The 25,449-nt window shown below is 42.0% G+C and overlaps 1 protein-coding gene across 1 annotated transcript in view; it reads right to left on the bottom strand.

Moving 5' to 3' along the window:
• Positions 1-24,266, bottom strand: part of LOC138756697 (protein FAM149A-like) — a 174,309-nt gene extending 150,043 nt beyond the window's left edge. The window contains 3 exon segments of the mRNA XM_069923084.1: positions 23,451-23,693; positions 23,695-23,899; positions 24,104-24,266. Coding sequence (XP_069779185.1) covers positions 23,451-23,693; positions 23,695-23,899; positions 24,104-24,266 — 611 coding nt within the window.
• Positions 24,267-25,449: the final 1,183 nt, after the last annotated feature.

Raw genomic sequence — 25,449 nt, 5'->3', positions numbered from 1 at the left:
GAGCCCGATGTCACCCACCCCCCCACCTCTCCAATGACAAAATCGTCAACTTTACCTGCAAGGTGCCGCCATGCTGAGAGAGCACACTGATTCAAAGAGAGCGAAATAAATTTTTTAAAAAATATAAAAATTATGCAATTATGGGCCTATCTATGGAAAATAATGGTAGTGGCCAACCTCTCACAAGAGCTGGCTGGTAACCTCTTGCAAAAGCTTGCCTTGGTTGCCGCCATGTTGATTTTGACAAACTATTTAAGGGATATAGGGCAATTCTGATATACGTCCATTCCAAGATATGACCGGTCGCCCAGTACGGAACATGGGCGTATGTCGGAGAGTACCTGTAGCATATTTTTCCTGTTCATGAAATGGTTGCACCAGCCTACTGTAGCTTCAAAATCTTTACTGTGTTTTGGGTGCAACTTTCCCGAATGCTTTTATTTTATTTTGGGTGACTATGTTATGTAACAATCTTGCCTCTGTTCAGGTACCCATTCTGCCACGTGATTTTCCAACTCTGGCCAACGAGCGATTCCTCTTCTCATTGAACACTGCCTTTTTGGTATTTTTTTTTTACAGTCTCTTTTTTTTTTAAATGCAATCTCTTACCAACTTCTCAAATAATCACTCATTACTTTCATCATTTTTCTGGAGCCCCCATGATAACAACCACCCTCAGCCATCGGGATTTTTGGGGGTTGATTTATATGCCTGGCATATGATAAAACCATTAAAATGAGGCTGAAAATAGGAAACAGACATATCTGCTGGTAGAGTTCTATGCAAAAATATACGGTACTTGTGCGCAGCTGATTGAAACATGCAAATTTGTCATTGCAATGAGACTATGTTTTCACCAATTTCAAGGCAACTATACTTTAGCCTTAAATAATAATCAAAGACAAAAACTGATATTTATCCACAGAACATATAACAGCAAAAGGACATTTAGATCCCAAAACCTGCTCCACTATTTGACCATAATTAATCTATGCCATATTTCATGGACTTAAACCACATAACCAATCTGTGACAATTCGATGGCAGTAAGAGGTACAAGACAAAGCCATAGATTACAAGAAATGCAAAGCTACTTCCTTTTAGTGGTTTTGGGTGTGTTCAATTAAATAGCAGCATCCATAGTAAAACCAGAAAATAAGGAAAGATATACAGCTGATTTGTTGTGCATTAATAAAATTAACCTCACACTATACTGTTATTTTCTTGAACATAAATTAGCAGAAACGTAGGGTGCAATCAGGAAATGTTTAAATTTCTTTTGGTTCTGACTACATCCTCTTATCAAAGAAAATGTCTTTGATTATTGGTAGATTATAAAGCAGATTTTCTTTCAAAAACTGTTCTGAGATTCTAAATGCTCACTTGAATATTGCTATGAATAATAGCAAAATTATTGATATATAATCCATTACATTTTTTATATCATAAAATTAATTATGAGAAGAATGTTTCCATTTGATCATTGCCATTACCTTCTTATTTGAAACAGATTTCTTTGATCTGGCAACTTCAGACATACCCTAGGAAAAACTTCCTGTGCAAACTATTAGTATAGCTCAAAGTCACATTCCTTTAAAACTAGATTTTGCAGCATTAAAATTAAGCAAATTCTATAATGCCTACCCAGCAAATTCCACTCTGTTGATGGAATGTCTTATTAATAGCACTCTCTAAATGGCGGTATTCAATATATCAAGAGCTTTACAGTTAAACTTTCCACAGTGCTTCTATTCATAAGTACAGTGCTAAATATAGAACTAAACCAGATTTAGCAGATTCCATTTTTAATCTCTGGTCTATTGGGCAAGTCAGTTGATTATAATCAGAACAACAGGCAAAGTGCCTTCCTTAATTTTGGGATACAAATGGCAAGAGAGTGTATTCCTCCCCTTCCTATTCTTCCCTTATCACCAGCTTTTTAAATATAGGTCCTTTGCCTGCTATTTGCTCACAAGGAAGGGCTCAGGCACAAAATGTCGATAATATATCTTTACCTCCTACGGATGCTGCAAGACGTGCACAATCACGTCATCTACAGACTTTCATGTTTTTGTTCACAATGTGAGAATGGGAACATCCAGATGCAGCACAAGTAAGCTGTAATGTTCCCATCCATTGACACAGACATCCAAATCAAAACAAAATAATTTCACTGCTATCATCTGCCCATCACCATGATAAATTTGGCAATACTATTGACAATCTCATGAAAAATCACCATCTCATCAAGTCACGAAAGGTTGATGTCACTTCCAAAACATAGCATGAATTTTCAACCAGAAGAGAAGTAAACATGTCGCTTCAAAATAGGGCAATCTCATCTTCCATTAAAAATTCATTTATTCATTGCAACATAGCACAGCTAGTTTTGTAGAAAAACAAAAATCTAGTCTTGTAAGAAATCAGCACCAGTTGGAGAAAAAATTGTTGACATTTCAAGACAAACCTCTTGGTCAAGAAAGGGTTTCAGCATGAAACTTTTCTTTTCCTCCCACTCATTCTGTTTGTCCCACTGAGTTCTTCCAGTAGACTGTTTTTAGCTTCAGATTCCAGTACCTGCTATCTCCCATGTGCTCTTCTAGGAGAAAACAAACTTATCTGGTTCCCCTTTTACTATATCTTCTGTAGGAAACAAGTAATAAAATAAATAAACATGATTGTTAAATAAATAACTATTGTTAAATTAATAATGAAAGGTTTGTATGAGGAGTCCCATTGTCCATGGGAAGTAGTAGTTTCTCAGCCTGGTGGTACTAGCTCTGATACTCAACAGCAATAGCTGAAAGATGCTGTGTGCAGGGTAGTAGGGGTCCCAACAGATTTTGGGAGCTCTCTTTAAACAATGATCTCAGTAAATCCCATCAATGGAGGATTGGGGATGTGGGGCAGGGGGTGTGGTGGGAGAGGGTTGGGGTGGGGGGGGGGGGGGGGGAGGAAAATTCAGTGATCCTCTCTACTGTTTTTATAATCATATAGATTGACCTCTGATCTGATGCTCCACTACAACTATAATTACACTGTGATGCAGCCAGTCAGGACTCTCTTGATAGAGCTCCTGCATAAAGTTGACAGAATGGGGTAGCCTTGCCCACCTCAGTCTTCTCAGAAAGTTGCACCTTCCTTACAAATGAGGAGATGCAACGTGTCTAGGATAGATGACCGAGGACTCTCCATGACTGAGTGACTAATGTGTAGTGGAGGGTGGTTGACCCTGATCCTCCTGAAGTCCACAATCATTTCCTTTGTTTTGCCCATGTTAATTTTCATTATTTTTGCACCATTTCACAAGATTTTCCACCTCTTCTCTGTATTATGACTCATCATTGTTGCTGATCAGGCAAATTAAAAATCTGCAAATTTTTTGACTCTGTTGGAGCTGGATCTGGTGTTGCAGTCGTGGGTCAGGAGTGTGAACATGAGAAGGCTGAGCACACAGCCTATGGTAGCTGTCTTGAAAACTGTGGGGACACTGGACTGCTGCAGTGATGTGTTGAAGCTGTCCTTCTTGATCTCTGTCAGTTAGTCTGCAAAGTCCCTCAGTACCCAATTGGGTAGATTGTCTGGTCCAGCTGTCTAATGTGGATTCACCTTGGATAGAGTTCTCCTCACCTCCATTGCAGCTACTCAAGTGGCTAGTTCAATGGGGGAAACAGAACTTTCTTTGGCGTCAGCCTGTTCTTCTCATCAAAAAGTGCAGAGGTGTTCTGTCTGTCCAGAAGGCAGGCAGCATGGTCTTTGAGTCGCAACATTACATGTCAACTTTGCGATGACAAAAATGGACCCAGTACATCACTAGTGACAGACCTCAGAATCAGAGAGGTGATCATCTACTACTACTCTCTGGTTTTTCCTGCAAAACCATTGTCCAATCCAATTCACAGCCACATCCTGAATAAGCGACTGAACCTTCTTAGCCAACCACTCACATGGGACTTTGTCAAGGCCCTTCCTTCAACAACTTTCCTGGCAACCTTCTCAAAATCCTCTGGTTAGATATCACCAACCACACACAAAACCCATCTGACTATCCTCAATCAGTCACAGTCTCTTCAAATACCTTCCAATAACCTACCCACTAATGATAGAGAAACACAGAAGACTGTGTGTAACCAACATTTTTGGACAAGGGCTTTACAGATATATTAATAGGAAAAAGGAAAGCAAGAGACAAAATTGCCCCTCTTGAAGACCAGAATGGTCAGCTATGCTAAGAGCCCAAAGAGATGGGGGAGATCTTAAATGAATTTTTTTTTCATCTGTATTTACTTGAGAGATAAACACAATGTCTAAACGATACAAAAGAGCAGCAAGGTCATGGAACCTATACAGATTACAGAGGTGGAGATGTTTGCTGTCCTGAGGCTAATAAGGATTGAAAAATTCCCAGGGCTTGACAACATACTCCTTTGGACTTTACATCCTTGGATGTAAAGAAAACAAGTAGTGAAGTCATGAAACCTTTATAGATTAAAGAGGAGCCTGGTGCAGAAATTCAAGGGCCCATGGCAGGTACTTAAAATGTCCATGGTCTCATGCATTGCCAGACTGAGACCAACTGCAAATTGGAAAAAAAACGTCATATTCTATCTGGGCATGCTCCAAACAGATGGCATTAACATCAACTTCTCTGGTTTCCATTAGACTCCTCCCCATCCATCCCAATGTCTCCTTTCTTCTTGCTCCATTTCTCTTCCTTCTCATTTGCTTATCTCCTTTCCCCAGAGTTCTGCATTCAGAGCCAGAAACACCTCCCCTAATCAATTCTTACCTTTCCTCTCTCCTGTCCTTCTATCCAGGTCCAATTAACACCTTTGTCTGTTGGTCTGTACTCCATCCCCTGACCTTTCTTTTAATTCAGCCACCTGTCTCCTTTTTACTCATGCCTTTAAGAAAATGCTCATGCCCGAAACATCTATCATATATCTTTACCTCCTCAGGACCCTGCGAGATTTGCTGAGTTCCTCCAGCATTTCTGTTTTTAAGACAATCACAGAATCTATAGACTTTTGTATTTCACTCCATTGCCAGGTGTCAATGAATATGTTCAAGGAAATATATTTCTTTGTCTGCCTGCCAAACTCTTCCCTCAATAGGCTCTTAATTCCAAACTCTGATTTGGAAGTTTGATGCTAGGGATTTAATGCTGAAATGATGATATAAACATTGCCACCAAAACAATCTGTACAAAATTTTCCAAATTCTCTGCCAAATAAACAAACAATGTTTTAATACCATTGTACTGGCATCTACTGGAGATTCAAAGAACAACCTTGATGATTAGGCCAACATAAATAAAGTCATTCAGCTACCTGTATAATTCCAGGATTGATGAAGAATTTACTTTCTTGGGTACAGATTATCTATCAGGGCAAAGAAGGCAGCAGATGCTGAAAAGCTGGAGCAACATAAAAGGTGCTGAAGGAACTCAGGTCAGGCAGCATCCAGGGAAAGCTATAGACAGTCAATGTTTCGCCCTGTAAACTCTTTGTCCATAAAAACCAAGCAATCGCCAATTAAAAAGGTGTGGTGGAGTGTAAAGGAGGACACAAAACAGGTAATAGATATGAGAGGGCAAAAGAAAGAAGCCAAGATGTGATGAGGGAAGGGGCAGAGAATTAAGAAAGGAAGGGGTGATGGGGCTAAAGGAAAGAAGGTGTAGGTGACAAGCAGGGAGAGCAAAAAGGAGGAATGGGGTCAGTGAGATAAGGGGAAAGCACGGGGGAGGGGAGAAGTTGATGAAGGGCTTTCAACCTGAAACATCGACTGTTTACTGCTTTCCTTGGAATCGGCCTGACCCACCGAGTTCCTCAGCACTGTGTGTATTGCTCCAATCTATTAGGGTAGCTAATTGACCACAAGGTGGGCAGCATCATCTTAAACAAAATAAAACACCCAAGGCTGGATGACAGAACGAATAAATGTAAAGGTCCGAGGACTTTGGAAAGGTAGTGTGCAGGTTAAATAATGTAACCCAAATGCTAATTCATTAAATACTGTAGATACTGAAATTCTTACATAAAACAAAGTACTGAAAGTTCTTAACAGATGAAATGGAAATAGAGTTTGTCAATGATTGTCCATCAGAACTGGGATAAGGTAGAAAAGGACAACTTTAAAATTACAGGTAAAAGTTACGAGAACAAAGGGAATGTCTGTTAGGGTAGAAAACAGGAAAAAATGAGGAAAGTCATGCCAAAAATTAAATAATTCCATTACATCCCTAAATAATTGCATGGTTTACTTAAGCCTTGAAAATTTAAGTAAAACATTTTCCTTCCATCATTGATTTCTTCAAAGAATCAAAGATTAATTGAGAGAGCTGGAAGAATCCTCCCAACTTCACCATTCCACTGAAATCCCACCTTTCGCCTTGCAGACTAATTCATTGAGAAATAAATCCAACCATTTGCCTTTAATCCTGACAGGAACATCTGATAAGAGTATAGAGTTTGTATGTTCCTGCCAGGGATAAAGACAAGGTTAGCAGGCATAGGGAACCTTAATTTTCAAGGGATATGGGGGATCTGGTTCAGAGGAAGAGAGATGTGTACAACAGGTATAAGCAACATAGAGCAAATGAGGTACTTAAGGAATATAAGAAATGCAAGAAAAACCTCAAGAAGAGAAAAATAAAAAATTTTTTTTTAAATTTAAAAAAAAAGGAAATCAGGAAGGCTAAAAGAAGACATGAGGGTGCTTTGGCAGACAATGTGAAGAAAAACCCTGATGGTTTCTAAAGGTATATCAAGAACAAAAAGATAGTATGGAACAAAATTTGTCCCCTTGAAGGTCAGCTTTGTATGAAGCCAAAAGAGATGGGAGAGGTCTTAAATGTTTTTTTTTTTCTCATCAGTATTCACTCAGAAAATGGGCACAGAGTTGTGGGATGTAAAGAAAACAAGTAGTGAAGTCATGAAACCTTTATAAATTAAAGAGGAAAAGGTGCTTGCTGTCTTAAAGCAAATAGGGGAGAATAAATCCCCAGAGCCTGACAAGGTAGTCCCTCGGGCCTTGAGGAAAACTAGTGTAGAAATTGCAGGGGCTCAGGCAGAAATATTTAAAATGTCCTTAGGTATGGGTGTGGTGCAAACACACCGAAATGCAAGAGGAACTCAGCCGGTCTTTTCAGCATCTATAGGAGACAAAGATATATTGCTGACGTTTCGGGCCAGTGCCTTTCATCAAGAAAAAAAATCAAAAATGGCAAAAGCAGGATATATCAGAAAGTGCCAGAATTTAAACAATGGGAGAGGAATCCAGACTAACAAAAAGCATTGATATGATAAGGGACTAGGTTGACTTTATCATGTCTGTGCAAAAGGAGACAGGGAATAAGTGGGTGGGGGGGGGGGGGGAAAGAGTTAAAAAAGCCATAGAAGTTGATATTAATGCATCCGGTTGGAGGGTGCACTGTCAGAAGAGGAGGTGCTGTTCCTGTAATTTACAGGTGGTCTCAGTCTGGCAGTACATGAGACCATAGACAGACATGTGGACAAGGGAATGGAATGGAGAATTAAAATGGGTGGTCATTAGGAGATCCACGCTATTGAGGCGTGGTGCTCAACAAAGTGATCTCCCAGCCTGCATCCAGTATCTCCAATGTAGTGGTGCCAGAGGATTGGAGGGTAGCTCACGTTGTTCCATCAAAAGTAGTGGTGCTCAGACTGGAGGCCTGCGACTAGTGCAGTGCTTCAGGGATCAGTGCTGCAACCATTGTTGTTTGTCATCTATATCAATAGTCTCGATGATAATGTGGTAAATTTGATCAGCAAGTTTGCAGATACTAAGATTAGAGATGTTGTGAAGAGTGAAGGTTTTCAAAGCTTGTAGAGGGATCTGGACCAGTTGTAAAAATGGGTTAAAAAATGGCAGATGGAATTTAATGCAGACAAGTATGAAGGACAAACCAAGAACACCCTAAATGGTAGGGTACTGAGGAGTGCAGAAGAACAGAGGGATCTGGGAATACAGATACATAATTCCATGAAAATGGTATCAAAGGTGGACAGGGATGTAAAGAGAGCTTTTGGCATATTGGCCTTCATAAATCAAAGTATTGAGAATAGGATGTTATGGATATTGGATATAATTGGATATTATAGTAAAGTTGTATAAGACATCAGTGGGGCCAAATTTGGATTATTGTCTGCAGTTCTGGTCACTAAAGGAAAGAGTGCAGGTAAGATTTACTAGGATGTTGCCCGGACTTCAGGAACTGAGTTACAATGAAAGGTTAAACCTGTTAGGATTTTATTCCCTGGAGCGTAGAAGAATGAGGGGAGATTGGACAGAGGTATTTAAAATTATGAGGGGTATAAACAAAGTAAATGTAGATAGGCTTTTTCATCTGAGGGCAGATGAGATACAAACCAGAGGACATGGGTTAAAAGTGAAAGGGGAAAAGTTTAGGGGGTTCATGAGGGGGAATTTCTTCACAGTGGTGGGGGTGTGGAACGAGCTGCCAGCTAAAGTGGTGAATGCAGGCTCAATAACATTTAAGAAGAATTTGGACAGTTAAATGGATGGGAGACATATGGAGGGCAATGGACTGGGAGCAGATGAGTGGGGATTAGGCAAAAAAAAAAGGTTCAGCACAGACTAGGAGGGCCAAAGAGGCTTGTTTTTGTGCTGTAATGTTCTATGGTTCATTGAGTGGAAGTAGTATGCACTTGTGAGCATTGAAGTGGATTTATTTAACAGTTCTCAGAATTGTTAAAACTCATGAAAAAATGAATAATCACATAAAAAGGAGATTAATAATTCCATGACTAAAATTTTAATATGATGAAAATTATTGACAATTTTGGACAATCAGAGATGTTTTTGATCACAGATGCATCAAAAGACAAATATATAATTTGGTTTTATTAATTCATTCAGATTTTGCACCCAGTAGAATAGACTTATATTTGCATAGTTCTATTAATTTGGAAAACTGTTGAAAATGCATCAAGTTGAGAGTCACCAAGGAAACAAATAGGCACTTCATTTAACCTTCTCCGCCCTCATCTGGCCAAACTGTAAGCTGTACGTGTACCTCATGTATTGTACCACTGTACTACATTGGTTATTAAGGTATATTAAGCACATAAAACATTTTACCAAAAAGTTGCAGGCCACATCACATTAGAATCTTAATCATGGCATCTTTTACAAACTGATTATCTATTCATTCAAACCTTTAATTCCAGGAATGTTCAAATAAATACAATTGTAAAACGACCATTATCTGGAATTCAAGTAACTAGCAACCGGCAAAAAATATTTGAGGAAAATAAATAAATAAATACATTGAAATAAGTAAGAATAAAACAAAACTTGAAATAAAAGTTTAAAATTGTAGAAGCAAATATTTTTGGAAGTGACACATAAACCTTTGGTGAAGATAACAACAAATATTCAGCCAGCAGAGTAACTTGGTTGTGCTTTGCTCGTAGCAGCTGTTGAATTGAAGCTGTGTTTGAATAAACTGGCATCACCCAGGATGAAGAGCTGCTGGGGTGACTCTCTTAAAGTGTCTCCTTATCCCTGCTTAGTAAGAGTCTTTACCTTTATTAGTATAATATTAAGTGCTGTATATTCAGAAGTTAAACACTGACGATGCTAAAATGCTTTATCTGTAAATTTGGGGAGGAAGAGGGTTAATTATCTATAATGTTATTGTTCATCTTTTGGGTGGTTCCGTGGAGGGGGAGAAACCTGTAGATGCAGTGACAGTTAATGTTTTCAAAGAATGTGACTGAAAACAAAGGAAAATGCTTCAATGTATATATTCATGCAAGTGAAGTTTGTTCAGTGTAAGTACAGTATAGTATTTTTGTCTTTTAAACTGTTTATTCTTAAAGCAGGTGTATTAGTTAGGCATCACAAGAGAGTCTCACGCAACCTGAAAACTTGCTTATCTGGTATCTACCAATCCCAAAGGTGCCAGATACCAGGGGTTTTTACTGTACAAATATTCACAGATTAATTCTTCAACTCATGGTTGCCTCTTTTTTTAAAAAAAGACAGTAAAAATTCTTGGGGGGGGGGGAAATAAAGAAATAATTTGGACAAAAGCTGCACATTTCAAAGTAATTACCTGACAATTAAAAAAAAAATTAAACTATTATTACACTGGAGTCAAAAGATAAAAACCCTATAACTATTATTCTAATAAACTCTCTCTTTTAAAAACTTGAAGCCTTTTGTTTTGAATCATGTGCAACTAAAATGGGAATAAATAATATTTGATTGATTAACAAATGTCCATCTTGGGTCTCTCCTCCACTGCATGTTTGTTCCCGGATCATTAATAGATGCAAGGGGAGGTGTCAAGTCTGTTGGAAGCAGATGGAATGTTGCCAAGAATAAAACCCTGTTGAGCAGCACAAATGGCCTCTGATGAGGTGCAGTCAAGCACTGATTGATTAAACAAAAAAAGTCTTGTTGCAACCAGGTACTGTACAGAGGCTGACATCTCCAAGCACATAAAGGTGACATGGGAAAAGTAATGTCAGAAGCAGCATTCATTACCTTCTTAATTTGAATTAGTTAAGAAATGATAAATGAACTTCTCTACATTAATACAATTATTGTATATCATCTCCAAAATCTAGACATTCTAAACAGCATGCGTGAGTTTTATCTGAGGTAAGTGAACCTCCCTCTCTCTGAAGGGAGACCAATTAAATAAATACACCTCTATTTGGACTGTGAACAGACCTGAGTGAGTGATTCCTTTGCTCCATGTAAGAGAATAAATATTGGATAACTACCCGTTATAGAATCAGAAATGTGGACACTATTGAACAAATGTGTGCCTTTAAGGCATCATTAGGTCTCCTCTTACATTAACCATGAATGGGAAAATATGGAACAAATGACTGTACAATTCCAATTTAAAAGTAGACAAACTCCAGTCACATAATCTTTCCTTGTCTACACCCAGTCCCACCTACTTCCATCAGTCCCATCTTTGAATCTTTTCTGCCTTGCTTCTTACTAAATTTTACATCCAGCCACTGGATGTGATTATACTTTTGTACACTGGCTTCACAATGTAAACAAGAGTCACTCCCTTAGAAGAAAACGCTGAAAGCTCAATAGATGGTCACATCTGCTTCCATTAATTTGAATGAAATATTAGAAATTAATGTGCCCAATTTCTTATTGAGATCCCTGGCTGATGACAAAACTCAATCATGTGAAACTAAAAAAATATAAATACTAATACTGAGGCGTAAAGCATGAAGCTCATAAACTGAAGTGATGACCCCAATAGCTAAGGATTATGGGATAAAATTCACACTCCAGTTACACATAAAGCATCTTCTATTTCTACTGTCTGATGAATATTCATGAAATAAGATAACCATTTCTTTCTCATTCCTAATAGAAATTAGTCATCTTCTCAAACTATATTTAATTTTCAATTTGCATTTCACTCATACTAATTGACAATCAATGCTTGATGAGAGCTGAATTCAATTGTGAAATAAAAAAGGCAAAAAATATTAATCCTCACGGGGAACAAGACCTTCAGATTCAGAATGAAAGCTTACACCTAACTGTTCTTGCTTTAATGTTTTAATTAGTTACTTGCACTCTAAACTTAACTACAACAATTAAATATTGAAAACTTCAGTTTAAACCTTGAGCTCAAGTTTTCAGGTCTATGAATGGCAGGCTGTTATACATTTCATTGTGGAAAAGAAATATTATACTGTGTAAAGTTTGGCTTGGTTTGCTACTTTAATTAAATTTCTTTCCAAATGCTATTCTCTGGAGAGTTAGAGGTTTCCTGCAATTGTAACGTGTACAGTCTTCAAGCATTCATGAACTGTGAAGCATAAACCAGCATGGTTTATTCCAATTGTTTTTTGTCTTAGGAAAATTTTGTAAAATGTATCATTGAAGACCCTTAGGATTAGGAACAATGACTTAAGAAAAAACTCTGAATGCAAATATTTATTCTGTCCATTTGTTATCACAAGATGAACTGTCATAGAATATTGGAAAATCTCAGTTTCAATGATGCATTCAGAGTTTTTTCTTAAGTCATTGTACACTCCCAAGGTCTGACATTTATTCTTCATGAAGGGATTTTAAAGCATTAGTGAGAAATTTTAACTGACATATTGCTAAACCAGGAATCAAAGTATGTCAGTAATCACAGAGGTGAAAGACGAATGGAATTTATCTCAGGATAGGACAGGGGTAGAAGAATCAAGATTAAAAGTCTGACTTCCATGTCTCAAAAGAAATTTGAGTCTCAATTGCTCATGGGAAAGTTGCCAGCCTTTAAATCAGATTTAGAAATAAATAGTCTATGAGAAAGACAATCTGTCAGTGACTAATAAGGAATGAAGGATAGCATTATATGGAAAAACATAGTGAGTATTAGCGTTAATCAAAAAGGGAGGGAAGATCTTAAAATTATCACGTGAAAAGTTACTGCAAAACACTAATAATCCATCATCCAATTGTTTGGAAATCTTGTTGGTTTGGTATCAGGTTCTACAAATGTTTCTCACACTCCCTTCAATTATACCTGGTATTATACTACCATGGAATATTTTAAAAAAGATTTAAAAGAGTGTTGCATTACCATGAAAAATAGCGAAAAATCCTGGAAAAAGCCTGCCAGTCCAAAGTCCCAATCTTGCCAGATTAGGGGAGACATCAGAGATGTTTTTTAAAAAAAGAGAATTGTGGGTGCCTGGAATGCACTGCCAGAGGTAGCTGTGGAGGCTGGAACAATGGGGATATTTAAGAGGCTCTTAGATGAGCACATGGATGTCAGAAAAATGGAGAATTATAAGTAAGGGAGGGTTCTTTTTTTGGGAGGGAGAAATAGGTTGGCACAATATCATGGGCTGAAGGGCCTGTACTGAGTTGTAATTTTTGTTGTTTCTATTAACAGAATTCTAAACATACAAAATCAACAAATGGAAATAAATACTAAGAAACCCCACTGAACTCAACGCCCTACATAATAGTATTAAAAAGTGGCTGAAGAAAAGAACAAGTTTTTAAGATTCTAAAAGTTGCATCAGATTAGAAAACTGTAAATGTGGTAGCACCATTCAAGGAATGTGTATTGTCAGGAGCAATACACAGTGTTCATGGAAAGCAATGGGCAGTCAATATTTCAGGCCTGAGCCCTTCATCTAGGATGCTAAGAACTGGGCGAATACCAAGTGAGGGGGTGAGGAGAAGAGAAGCACAGGTTTGTGTTGATAGGTGAATATTAGTGGGAGAGGAAGAAAGAAGCCAAATGTGATGGGGGAAAACAGGCAGAGGGCTGAGAAAGATGCTCTCTGTTCACAGGAAGGAAGGGAAGGAGGTGATGAGTTGAAGAAGAGGTAAGAGAAGGAAAGGAAATTCAAGGGATGAGGGAAAGGAAGTGGGGGAGAAAAAAAAAGAGAAATTATGAGAGGGTTACTAGAAATTGGAGAAGTCACCATTGATATTGTCCAGTTGGAAACTACCAAGATAGAATATAAGCACTTCAGTGGGTGGTGAAAACTGCCCAGTGGATTATCAGGCATTCAATTGCCCACCATCGAGAACATCTATCAAGAATGCTGTCTGGACAGGGCAAAGAGCTTCATCAAGGATGCATCACACTCAAACTATGGACTCTTTACTCTTCTCCCTTCTCATAGGTGCTACAGGAGCCTTTGCTCTCGAATCAGCAGGCTCAAGAAGAACTTTTACCCCCGTGGTTGTGACCCTGCTGGAACTTAAATCACAGCATTGAGTGGTACTGCACTCACATTGTACGTCAGTACTTTTCTAATTGTTTTGCTTGCTGAATGCACTGGTTTTTATTTGCACATAGTTATTTGAATATAGCACTAATTTGTTACTTCTGATTGGATGCTAAGTGTATTTCATTGGCACAATGACAATAAAGTTGAATCTAATGTAAAGTGTTATGTCTCTGTGTAACTTGGGAGGCTTCTTAAATAACTTAGAGATGCAAAGTTCAAATAACTAAAGAGGCTTTACTTACTGATGCCTTCCACCATCTCAGGAAACTGTTTATACACACTCATATATACATACGCCCCACAGTGGTACACTAGTTACTACAGTGAGAAGGGTGTACACTTACGCAGTTACAAAATAATTCACATTATCCTGACTATACATCATCCCTCCTTCTCAAGATTAAAAAAAGTGTTATCACTTTCCAGTGCAACTTAAGAAACTGAACTTGTACACTATTTATTTACACAACTATATCTAAATAGTTCTTAACAATATTGCACTGGTGGCATGTTCCTTCGCCATCTTGTTGATTTGGCTGCGACTGTTGGGCTCTGTGTTGCGGATTCATGTGTACGTGATGTAGCTTGGCACCTAGCAACTGCTGTGTTCATGTTTCGGTATTAGTGGTTGTGGTCTCTTCACTTGATATTGGTTTTTGCAGGCTTTGCTGCTATTAAAGCTTTCTGCTTCATCACATCTTGTGTTGGCCGGATGTGAATTCTGTTCCTCCTCAGCTGATTACCAGAGTCTGTCTCCACAATGTATGATCTTGGTTTCTCAGCTTCTCTGATGGCCTTTGCTAGGGTCCATGTTTCCAACATCAGCTCTTGAATATGGACATGTTGCTCTCTGAATGTTTGTGCATGTTTGTTATAATGGTAGCGTCCTTCTTTTTGCACGTCAGCCAGTCTTCTGGTTTCCTCCTGGTCTTCTGGAGGGTGTATTTTGCTTGGCAGAGTTGTTTTATATGTCTTGCCATTTATAAGTTCTTCTGGGAAATTCATGTTAGCTCTTAAAGGTGTCGCTCATAATGATAAAAGAGCTAGTTATGGGTGTTTTTTTGTTCGCAACACTTATCTAGTGTGCGTTTCACAGTTTGCACTTGTCTTTCAATGAACCCATTACCTTTGGGATAGTATGGGGATGATGTAATGAAAATAAACCCATACTCTGTAGCCAGCTTTCTGAATTCTTGTGATGTGAACTGTGTTCCATTGTCACATATTACTTGCTTGGGTATTCCTTGTTACGCAAGGGGTGCTCTTATTTCTGAGGTGATTCACCCTTCTGACGAATGGAAACTTAGAGTAGGAACAGGCTACTATTAAATGCCACTCTTGATTCTTGATGAACAAGTCTGCTCTCATTGTGTGCCATGGTCTGGCAGGTACTTCTGTGGAAATAATTTCCTCTTTTTGTTGTGTGTTTCTGTACTTTTGGCATATATGACATGTAGCCACCATATTTTCAAAGTCAGTCCAGTACATGGCTGACTTTGCTCTGAGTTTGGATTTCTCCATTCCCATGTGACCTTCATGTATTTTCTGGAGAATCTCTTTCTGCAGTGTTTCAGGTATAACCAGTCTTATCCAGCTCGCAGAAAACCATTCTCCATCAATATCTTGTCGCTGATAGGCCAATATTGATGTATTAAAGGCTGTATCTGCTTTATCCTCTCTGGGCATCTTTGTATTACTTATTGAGAAAGCATTTGCAACACATCGTCCATAGTGGTGTCTTCTCTGATCTAGTTTATTACTGGTCACCCTAATGAGATGATGGATCTTGATCCCCATATCTTCCATTGCATATTTTTCATTCGGGGAAAGTCGAGACAAGGTACAAGCAAGCACCATCTCTTTCCCTGTTATGTATTTTAAGTCAGTCATAGCATTGTAATCGCAGAAGTAATCTCTTCAGTCTAGCTGGTGTCTTGTTTAGGTTCTTTCTCTGGATGTCTTCCAGAGGGCGATGATCACTTTCCACTATAAACTTTCTTCCATACAAAAACTTGTGAAACTTTTTGCATCCATATACGACCACCAACAGCTCTCTCTCAATATTGGCATATCTGGTCTCTGCTGTTGAGGCAAAAGCTATTGTTTTTTTCCTTCTTGTACTAATGCTGCACCAAGGCCTCTGTTAGATGCATCTACTTGCAGAGTGAAGGCTTTTTCTTTATCATAGTATCTCAACTCCACTTCTCTGCATATAATTTCTTTGAACTGGTCACAACTTCTCTAATGTTGTGGTGAACAATGAAATTCCACGTCTTCCTTCAGCAACTTTCTGATGTTTTGCTGTGTAGCCTGACATATGTGGTATGAAGGAATTCATGTACTGGACCAACCCAAGGAAACTTTCGAGTTCCTTTTTGTCCTTTGGGTGCTCCATCTTGGTAATGGCTTTAACCTTCTCTGGGCTTGGCTTTACCCCATCAGGAGTGTACACCATTCCGAAGAATTGGCTTCTCTTTTATAATGGATTTGTCTGCATTAAGTTTAATTCCAGCTCCTCTTATTCTCTCCATTGCCTTATGTAGATGAAAATCATGAGCTTTTCCATCTCTGCTAAAAACCTGATGTTGTCCATGATACCAACAGCACCTTTACACCCTCTGCAGGTCTCATAGATCTTCTGCTGGAACACGTCCTGGCTCACATTTAGGCCAAAAGGTAGTCGCAGGAACTTGTATCAACCAAATGGAGTACTGAACGTTTTTCGAAGTGTTGATTCCTCATCTAGTTTCACATTCCAGCATCCATTCTTAGCATCCAGCTTGCTAAAAAAATTTGGATCCACTGTGATGTCTTCTAGTGTCGGTGTTGGGTAGTGACCCCTTTTTATTGCTTGATTCTAGTCTTTAGGACCCAGACATATTCTCAAGGTGCTATTTGGTTTTTCTTTGACCACTATGCAATTTACCCAGTCATTCAGCTCAGTCACTTTGGCTATGACTTGCATCCTTTCCGAGCCCTTTAGTCCTTGGAGCATGGACGACTGGTTTGCAGTTTGGATCTATGGCAATGTGATATTGAGTCTCCAAAGCATCCAACTGAATCATCAAAGCATTCTGGGTACATTCATGAGCTCAGCCTTGTTTGTGACTGGAGGTCGGTTCTCCAATGCAGTGTCTCTGTTGATCCTTTAGGATATCTTCTTCCTCTGGATCTCAGTTTTGTTATTGAAAATGTTATTTTTCATTTTCAACAATCCTTACATAAAATTCTTCATCATATAACAATACAATGTAATAAAAACAATACAAAATTATATGTATTTTTTTCTTTTTAATCCCCCTCCCTCCCCAGAAAAAAGTAAAAAGAAAAAACACCTGAATTTATTTATCATTCATTATTCATATATTCCTAACACATTATTCTATCCTGTACATATTAATTGGGAGGAGTAGTTGTTATGGATGATGTAGATGGACTCTTACTGATGAAATCCATATATGGTTTCCAAATCATATAAAAATTCTCAGGTTGATTCCTTAAATTGTAAGTAATCTTTTCCAATGATATACAGTTTTGAATTTCCTTATACCATCTATTCAACCTTATAAAATTAACTGACTTCCATGCTACTGCCATACATTTCCATGCACCGCTATTGCCACTCTCAAGAATTTTCGTTGATATTTGTCTAACTTTAATTTAGTGTCAGTGTCATATAAATCACCAAGCAAAAATATTCTGGGAACTTTTGGTTTCTGTATCTTCATAATTTTTCACAATAATATATTTAAGTCTTCCCAAAATTTTCCCACTTTTTGCACAAGACCAAAATGCATGTAATAATGTTCCTGTTTCTTTGTTACATCTGAAACATTTAACAGAACAATTTGAATTAAGTTCATGCAATTTATACTGAGTGTAGTATAACTGGACAGCATTGAGTCCACGCTGCTGAAGATCCAGCTGCGCTGGATGGGTCACGTCTCCAGAATGGAGGACCATCGCCTTCCCAAGATCGTGTTATATGGCGAGCTCTCCACTGGCCACCGTGACAGAGGTACACCAAAGAAAAGGTACAAGGACTGCCTAAAGAAATCTCTTGGTGCCTGCCACATTGACCACCGCCAGTGGGCTGATAACGCCTCAAACCGTGCATCTTGGCGCCTCACAGTTTGGTGGGCAGCAACCTCCTTTGAAGAAGACCGCAGAGCCCACCTCACTGACAAAAGGCAAAGGAGGAAAAACCCAACCCCAACCAACCAATTTTCCCCTGCAACCGCTGCAATCGTGTCTGCCTGTCCCGCATCGGACTTGTCAGCCACAAACGAGCCTGCAGCTGACGTGGACTTTTTACCCCCTCCATAAATCTTCGTCCGCGAAGCCAAGCCAAAGTATAACTGGAGTAAAAAAATTATATTGTACCATTTGATATCTAACATTAATTGTAGGAATATCAGTTAATTCCTTATTTGTACATTATCAGGTTCAAGCTTTGGTAAGGGATAATTATGGAAGAGAAATGAAATTACCCGAATTAACGAAATTCGAGTTTCTGCTTTTGCATATGTTAAAAAAGGGTTTTATTTCGGATATGTATGCTTTGTTGCAAGATAGTATGAATAAACCAACTTTAAATAAATCTAGAAATAAATGGGAAGGTGACTTATCTTATGATATACCTCAAGAGGGCTGGGAAGAGATGTGCCAAGATGGGATAACTAAATTACTTAATGTAAGATATAGTTTGGTTATTTATAATTTTTTTATATCAATTGTATTTGACCCCTGCAAAATTGAAAAAATATGGATTTAGTCATTCAGATTATTGTTTTATATGTGGATTACATACTGCAACATTTTTACATGCAGTTTGGCTTTGTGATAAAGTCCAACCATTTGGGGAAAAAATTAAAAGTATTTTTTGAAAAATTATTTTGGATTAAATTCCCATTAGATCCAGAAATTTTATTGGGTTATATTGTTTCATTGACTGGTTTGGGGTTGGACAAGTTTCAGATGGCTTTTGTTCATTTAGTATTAGCAGTAGCACGGAAGTGTATAGCAATTACTTGGAAAGATGATGTAGAAGTAAATTTGAATCGTTGGCACAATTAATTGAGATTTTGTATTTATATGGAAAAAAATTACTTATAATTTGCATGATAATTATTCCCTTTTTGTTTAAATGTGGTCACCTTATTTGGAATGTATGGGTTTAGAAATATCTTAAGATATCAATATAGTTTATGTTTGTAGTTGATTGATATATGGTTTTTTTTGCTCCGCTTGCAGGGTATGCTGAGGGTGGGAGGGATGGTGGGGTGGGTTTATATTGTTAGTTTAGTTTATTTTGTTATTATTTTTATATTTTTTTATGTAATTTGAAAATCTTAAATCAAGTTTTAAAAATATAACATTAATTGTATGGGTTATACTCTCCTGGCACAATATTGACCAGGCTTCATCATTAAATTGTTTATTATCTGGGTCTCATAATTGACAGAGATTAATTGCAAATCCCGGCAGCTATCCAGGCTGAGAATTGCTGGTCTGTCTGCGTCTACCATGTAGAACGTATAGAGAATGTTCTTTCCCTTATGGCAGCCATTGATCTTAGCTCTCCCTCGCTGCTTAATCATGGGTCCAAAATGTGACATTTGTTCTTTCCAATACACTATCTTTTGGATACCCTTTTATTATGTTCTCTGGGAACATCTGGTGGTAGAGTCTGAGTGGAAAGATGTTGCTTTGTGATGCAATATCCAGCTTCACCTTAGGTTAAATATCCTAGGCGTTCTGGATTGTCCTCTGTATTTGGATCCTTGTGTGCAACTCGCTTCCTTCTTGCATCTCACCCAATATCTCGTGAGGTGTATGTATTCTATGTCCAGTATCTGGGAGTTGAAGTCCTCATTGTTGTTTCCTTTTATGTGGTGGATCTTCTTGTCTTTTTTCTTCACAGGTATTACTGTTTTCTTCATACCAGATTTGCACATCTTTATCCAGTGGTTTCTTTTACCACAACCTCTACATTCAGAACTGTATGCAGGACATTTGTTTCGGTCATCGAAGGGATATTGTCTGCCACACTTCCTGCAGGCCTTGGGGGGTGGGGGGGGTGTTGTACTTTTTTGATTGTGTTCTTTATAGCATCAACCCTTCCTTCTCTTTACTGTGGGTGGGTCTGCATAGATCCTTGTGGCTTCGAAAACTCTGGCTGTGTCTATAGCTTCAGCCACCTTCAAGCTATCCTTCCCTATAAGAACCTTTTGCACTTTGGGATGGGCACTCCCCCATATTAGTTGATCAACTAATCTTTCCTCTATATCCTTACATCTGCATTTTGCAGCAATAATTTTTAGAGTAGTTAGGAAGTTATCAACAGCTTCATCAGTCTCTTGCATTAAGCCTTGAAATTCATAGTGTTTAATTCTATGATTAGACCTGGGTTCAAAGTAAGAAGCAAACTTTGCAAATATCTGCTCAGGATCATTTTTCTCCACCTCTCTAAGGTCCCAGCTATTAAATGTCAAGATCTCACTCCCCTAACCAGAGAAGTATATAACTGACCTTCTCCTCTGCTGTTGCATTTTTAAAATACCTTTTGAATGATAAATTGCACTTCTGCTGAAATTTTTTTAATGATTCAGCCTCCCAACCATCACTGGGTGAAGTGCTGTTGCTCTAGTAATTTTCTACTAATGTTTTTTTCTCTTCTTCTCCTTCTTATTTCAGAGCCTTACAATCAATTGTATGGCTTTATTCTTGTTCTCTTATACCACTGCCACCACGCTATGTCTCTGAGTTACTTGGGAGGCTTCTTAAATAACTTAGAGATTCAAATAACAAGAGACTTTACTTACTGATGCCTTCCACCATCTCAGGAAACTGTTCACACAATCTCATATATACATACATCCCACAGAGGTGCACTACAATGAGAAGGGTGTATTCTTACACAGTTACAAAATAGTTCACACTATCCTGACTATATAACAGTGTTATATATAACTATTTACATTTGGCTTCAACCTGTCAGTATGGCAATTAGATGTGGAATTAAAGTGGCTGGCTACTGGGAAATGCTTGCTGTTGTTATAGCCAGAGCAAAAGTGTTTAATGAAATTATCTCCCAATTTGCATCCAGTCTCCCCGACACAGAGGAGGCTGCAATGGGAGCACAGATACAGTAAATAGCCCGAACAGATTCATTAGTGAAGTTTTGATTCTCTTGGAAGAACAGTTTAGTACCCCAAATAGTGGTGAGGGACGAGTAGCATTCCTTATGATCACAGCAGTAATTACTAAGGAAGGGGAGGTGTACAAATGTACAGGAAATGGAGGAGATACAGTTGAGGGCTGCATCAATGGCAGTGGAGGGGATGCCACATTTACTGAAGAAGGAGGACATCTCAAATGCCTTAGGATAGAAAGGTTCCTCCTGGGAGCAGCCAATGGGTTGGAAGGCATTATTAAGGAAGAGACCATATCGCAGACTTCCACAGGATCCAGGTTAACTCCAGAGTCGGGCAGCTGATCCCTGCCACAAGCAGTATCTCCAACACATATCATTTTGAAGGAGATTCTTACGTACAATAACCTCTGCAGGTTCTGAGGATGCACTCGGCCCTCTTTGTACTTGTTGACCAGTCAGTGGCATCTCTCTCAATTTGAAGATGCCCTCCTCTGATCCCTGCCAAACTTTGAGATGCTTGGACTCCAATTCTAGTTTCTTTAATCACTCCGTTTTGGCTGAAGTCTTTCTAAGTTCCTAAACCCATTCACGTGCCTTTATCTTTCAAGGTGCTCTTAAAAACAAAAATCAAACTTTTCGGCCAAGTTTTTGCCACATGTCCTTGGTGCAGCCTTTCGTTGAATTCTTCAAAGCGACTGGGCTCCTTTGGCTTAGCCAAAGATCCCACATAAATGGGTTGGTTCGAGCCTTGCTCACGAGAAAAGAACGGTACGGCTCGGCATGGAACGGGAATCAAAGTTAGTTTTAAACCTTCTTCCCAGACTGTTGGGGGAGGGGGTGGGGCCACAAGTGTACTTTGTGCACTGTTTTAGAGCCAAAGTGACTGCATTGATGAGAACCCCCTACCCCTCCCCCCTACCCCTCCGCCTCCCCCCCTCCCCCCCTCCCCCTCCCCCCCCTCCCCCTCCCCCTCCCTCCTCCCCCTCCCTCCCCCCCCCCCCGCCTCCCCCCCCCGCCTCCCCCCCTCCGCCTCCCCCCCCCTCCCCCTCCCCCCCCGGCCTTCCCCCCCTCCTCTCCCCTCCCCCCCGGCCTTCCCCCCCCTCCCCTCCCTCCCCCCGCCCTTCCCCCCCTCCCCTCCCCTCCCCCTCCGGCCTTCCCCCCCTCCCCTCCCCCCCCTCCGGCCTTCCCCCCTCCACCTCCCCTCCGGCCTTCCCCCCCTCCCCTCCCCTCCCCTCCCCCTCCGGCCTTCCCCTCCCCTCCCCCTCCGGCCTTCCCCCCCCTCCCCTCCGGCCTTCCCCCTCCCCTCCCCCTCCGCCTTCCCCCCCCTCCCCCTCCGGCCTTCCCGCCCTCACCTCCCCTACGGCCTTCCCCCCCTCCCCTCCCCCTCCCCTCCGCCTTCCCCCTCCCTCCCCTCCCCTCCCCCTCTCCCCTCCCGTCCGGCCTTCCCCCCCTCCCCTCCCCTCCCCCTCCGGCCTTCCCCCCTCCCTCCCCTCCCCCTCCGGCCTTACCCCCCCTCCCCTCCCCTCGCGGCCTTCCCCCTCCCCTCCCCTCCCGGCCTTCCCCCCTCCCTCCCCCTCCGGCCTTCCCGCCTTTCCCGTCCCCTCCCCCTCCGGCCTTCCCGCCTTTTCCCCGTCCCCTCCCCTCCCCTCCCCCTCCCCTCCGGCCTTCCCCCTCCGCTCCCCTCCCCCTCCGGCCTTCCCCCCTCCCCTCCCCCTCCGGCCTTCCCCCCTCCCCTCCCCCTCCGGCCTTTCCCCCCCTCCCCTCCCCCTCCGGCCTTCCCCCCCTCCCCTCCCCCTCCGCCTTCCCCCCTCCCCTCCCCTCCCCCTCCGGCCTTCCCCCCCTCCCACTCCCGGCCTTCCCCCCCTCCCCTCCCCTCCCCCCTCCGGCCTCCTCCCCCTCCCCTCCCCTCCCCCTCCGGCCTTCCCCCCTCCCCTCCCCTCCCCCTCGGCCTTCCCCCCCTCCCCTCCCCTCCCCCTCCGGCCTTCCCCCCTCCCCTCCCCCTCCCCCCCCGGCCTTCCCCCCCTCCCCTCCCCTCCCCCTCCGGCCTTCCTCCCCCTCCCCTCCCCTCCCCCTCCGCCTTCCCCCCCCTCCCCCCTCTCCCCTCCGGCCTTCCCCCCTCCTCCCTCCCCTCCCCCTCCGGCTTCCCCCCCTCCCCTCCCCTCCCCCTCCGGACTTCCCCACCCTCCCCTCCCTCCCCCTCCGGCCTTCCCGCCCTCCCCTCCCCCTCCGGCCTTCCCGCCCTCCCCTCCCCTCCCCCTCCGGCCTTCCCGCCTCCCCTCCCTCCCCCTCGGCCTTCCCGCCTTTCCCCCGTCCCCTCCCCTCCCCCTCCCTCCGGCCTTCCCGCCTTTCCCCGTCCCCTCCCTCCCCCTCCCCTCCGGCCTTCCCGCCTTTCCCCGTCCCCTCCCCTCCCCTCCGCCTTCCGCCTTTCCCCGTCCCCTCCCCTCCCCCTCCCCTCCGGCCTTCCCGCCTTTCCCCCTCCCCTCCCCTTCTCGCGCCCCAGCACAGAAACGCCTTACTTTTCCTGACGACTTTCTCCGAACTCGGTGTCTGTGAGCCGCTCCTCGCCGATGTCGGTAAAGCGAACGGATACGGCTTGTTGGGCGGTTCCAGCTCACGCTCTCCCCGGCAGACCTCCCCGTGCTGGACCATCGCAGCGCGCTTTCGCGGCACCTGGTCCCCCCCGCCCCCCGGGGCTGCAGGGCGGAGGGGGTCGCACGTGCGCCTGGTTCCCCGCCCCGCTGCTCGGGCCGGCCGCCGCCAAGTTTCAGGGCGGCGGAGCCGTCTGGGCCAGACGCGTTTGCAGACAGCGCTGAGGCTTTCCCCGCGCCGAAGAACGGAGAGGTGCTGTTTGAGGTGAAGGCGCCGAGGCGGAGGCGGGAGCCCCACTGCTCGAAGAACCGGCCGGAGGAGCAGACGCCGGGAAGATGGTGGCCAAGTCCAGAGCGGCAACCTTCATAACCACAGTCTATCCATCAAAATGACTCGGTTCCGTGTGCAGGGATCCGAGCACCGGGCAGAGTTTCAAGGTGACGACATAGAATAGAAATCTGTCCTGCGAGGCACCAGGAGCCGAGCTTTTTGACTTGTCCAACTGAAACTGGAGTCTCTGACAAAGGGAAAGGAATCAATCTTGGATTGGCAGCTCCGTGGGTTTAACTGCTGAACAGACACATCCCGGGTTGGAGCAACAGCTGAAGTCCTGCTGTTGGTGAGAACAGTCGGAGAGCAACAACGCAGAATGGACGGGCGAGGGTGTCCGTCAGTCCGGTGATTGCAGCACCCAGGTTGCTATGCGAAACAAAACCCTCACTCCTGGTTGGTTCCATCCCCATCGTTCTTGTATCCTATGTTTTGAAACCGCTGTGATAGAGTGTTTCGAGGTGGTTTGGGAGCAATTGTTGAGCAGGTTGCACACCAACCTTTGAAAACACAGAATCTTTGCAGCACGTTGGCAGAGTGCTTTTTGCAGAAAGCAACAAAGTTGCAGAGGGCAGCTGCCTGGGAGAGCTTGTGATCTTCGCGGACAGTTTTACTCTCAGACGGAGAGGGCCACGCTGGCAAACTTTGGAAGGCTGCCTGCTCCAAAGAGAGGATTGGCAGCTGAAAGGTGACCTGAAAGAAAGAGGATCATCTGGAGAACCTTGAATGGGGCAGCTTTGTCAGCCAGTCTGATTGGAAAGGAATCCGGAGTGGATTTCCTGGAACAAAAGGAATCTCTCTCTGAAAACCAGCAAGAACCCTCCTGAGTGTTAAGCACCATGCTCACTTCTGTGCACAGTACCAGAATGGCCTGCAACCAGTGAGATTGGACTGTGATCCAAAGAACTTTTCTAATCTTAAATATACATTACACACACCTGCACTTAGTATTAGAGGGGGGATTACGTAGGTTTAGGTAGGTTAAATAATTTGATAGTAATAGGTTAAAGTTTAATTCTGTTTTTCTTGTTCAATTTTAATGAAAAACTACTTTTGTTTAAACAACCCTGTGTTGTAGTGCATATCTAGGGCTGCTGGTTTTTGGGGACCTCTGGACTCCGTAACACAGCAAAGTATTCATTTAATATAAAGTAGAACTATATGCACCTTTTATGGTTATAAAACTCTGGCTGCTCCTGTTGCACATTCTGTTTCCTGTCAACTCGCTGTCTCCTGTGCGAGGATTTAAAAAAAAAAAAATTTTAGAACAGCATTATTAAGGAAGAGACCATATCCCGAACTGCTTTCCGTCAATGAAGTACTTTTTAATGCATAGACACCATTTTTTTTAAATGTGGCAACCACACAGTGATCTGCCACAATCAGCAAAGTGATCTAATGACCAAATATACCAGAATAGTCAGACCTGTCAGTACATCTCCACTTTGTCAGGGCAGGTGAATGGAGTTGAACGGTAAAACTTTATTTGAACCCATGCAACATTTGTCACATAAATGAAAAATTAATGACACAGATAGAAAGAAATTTGCAGTCTAATTTGATTTTTTTTAAATAAACAGGCAGACTTTTCCAAAT

Source organism: Narcine bancroftii, chromosome 3 (genome assembly GCF_036971445.1).
Source record: "Narcine bancroftii isolate sNarBan1 chromosome 3, sNarBan1.hap1, whole genome shotgun sequence".
In the NCBI taxonomy this organism is placed as follows: domain Eukaryota; kingdom Metazoa; phylum Chordata; class Chondrichthyes; order Torpediniformes; family Narcinidae; genus Narcine; species Narcine bancroftii.
This window is presented reverse-complemented; position numbering and strand designations above follow the sequence as displayed.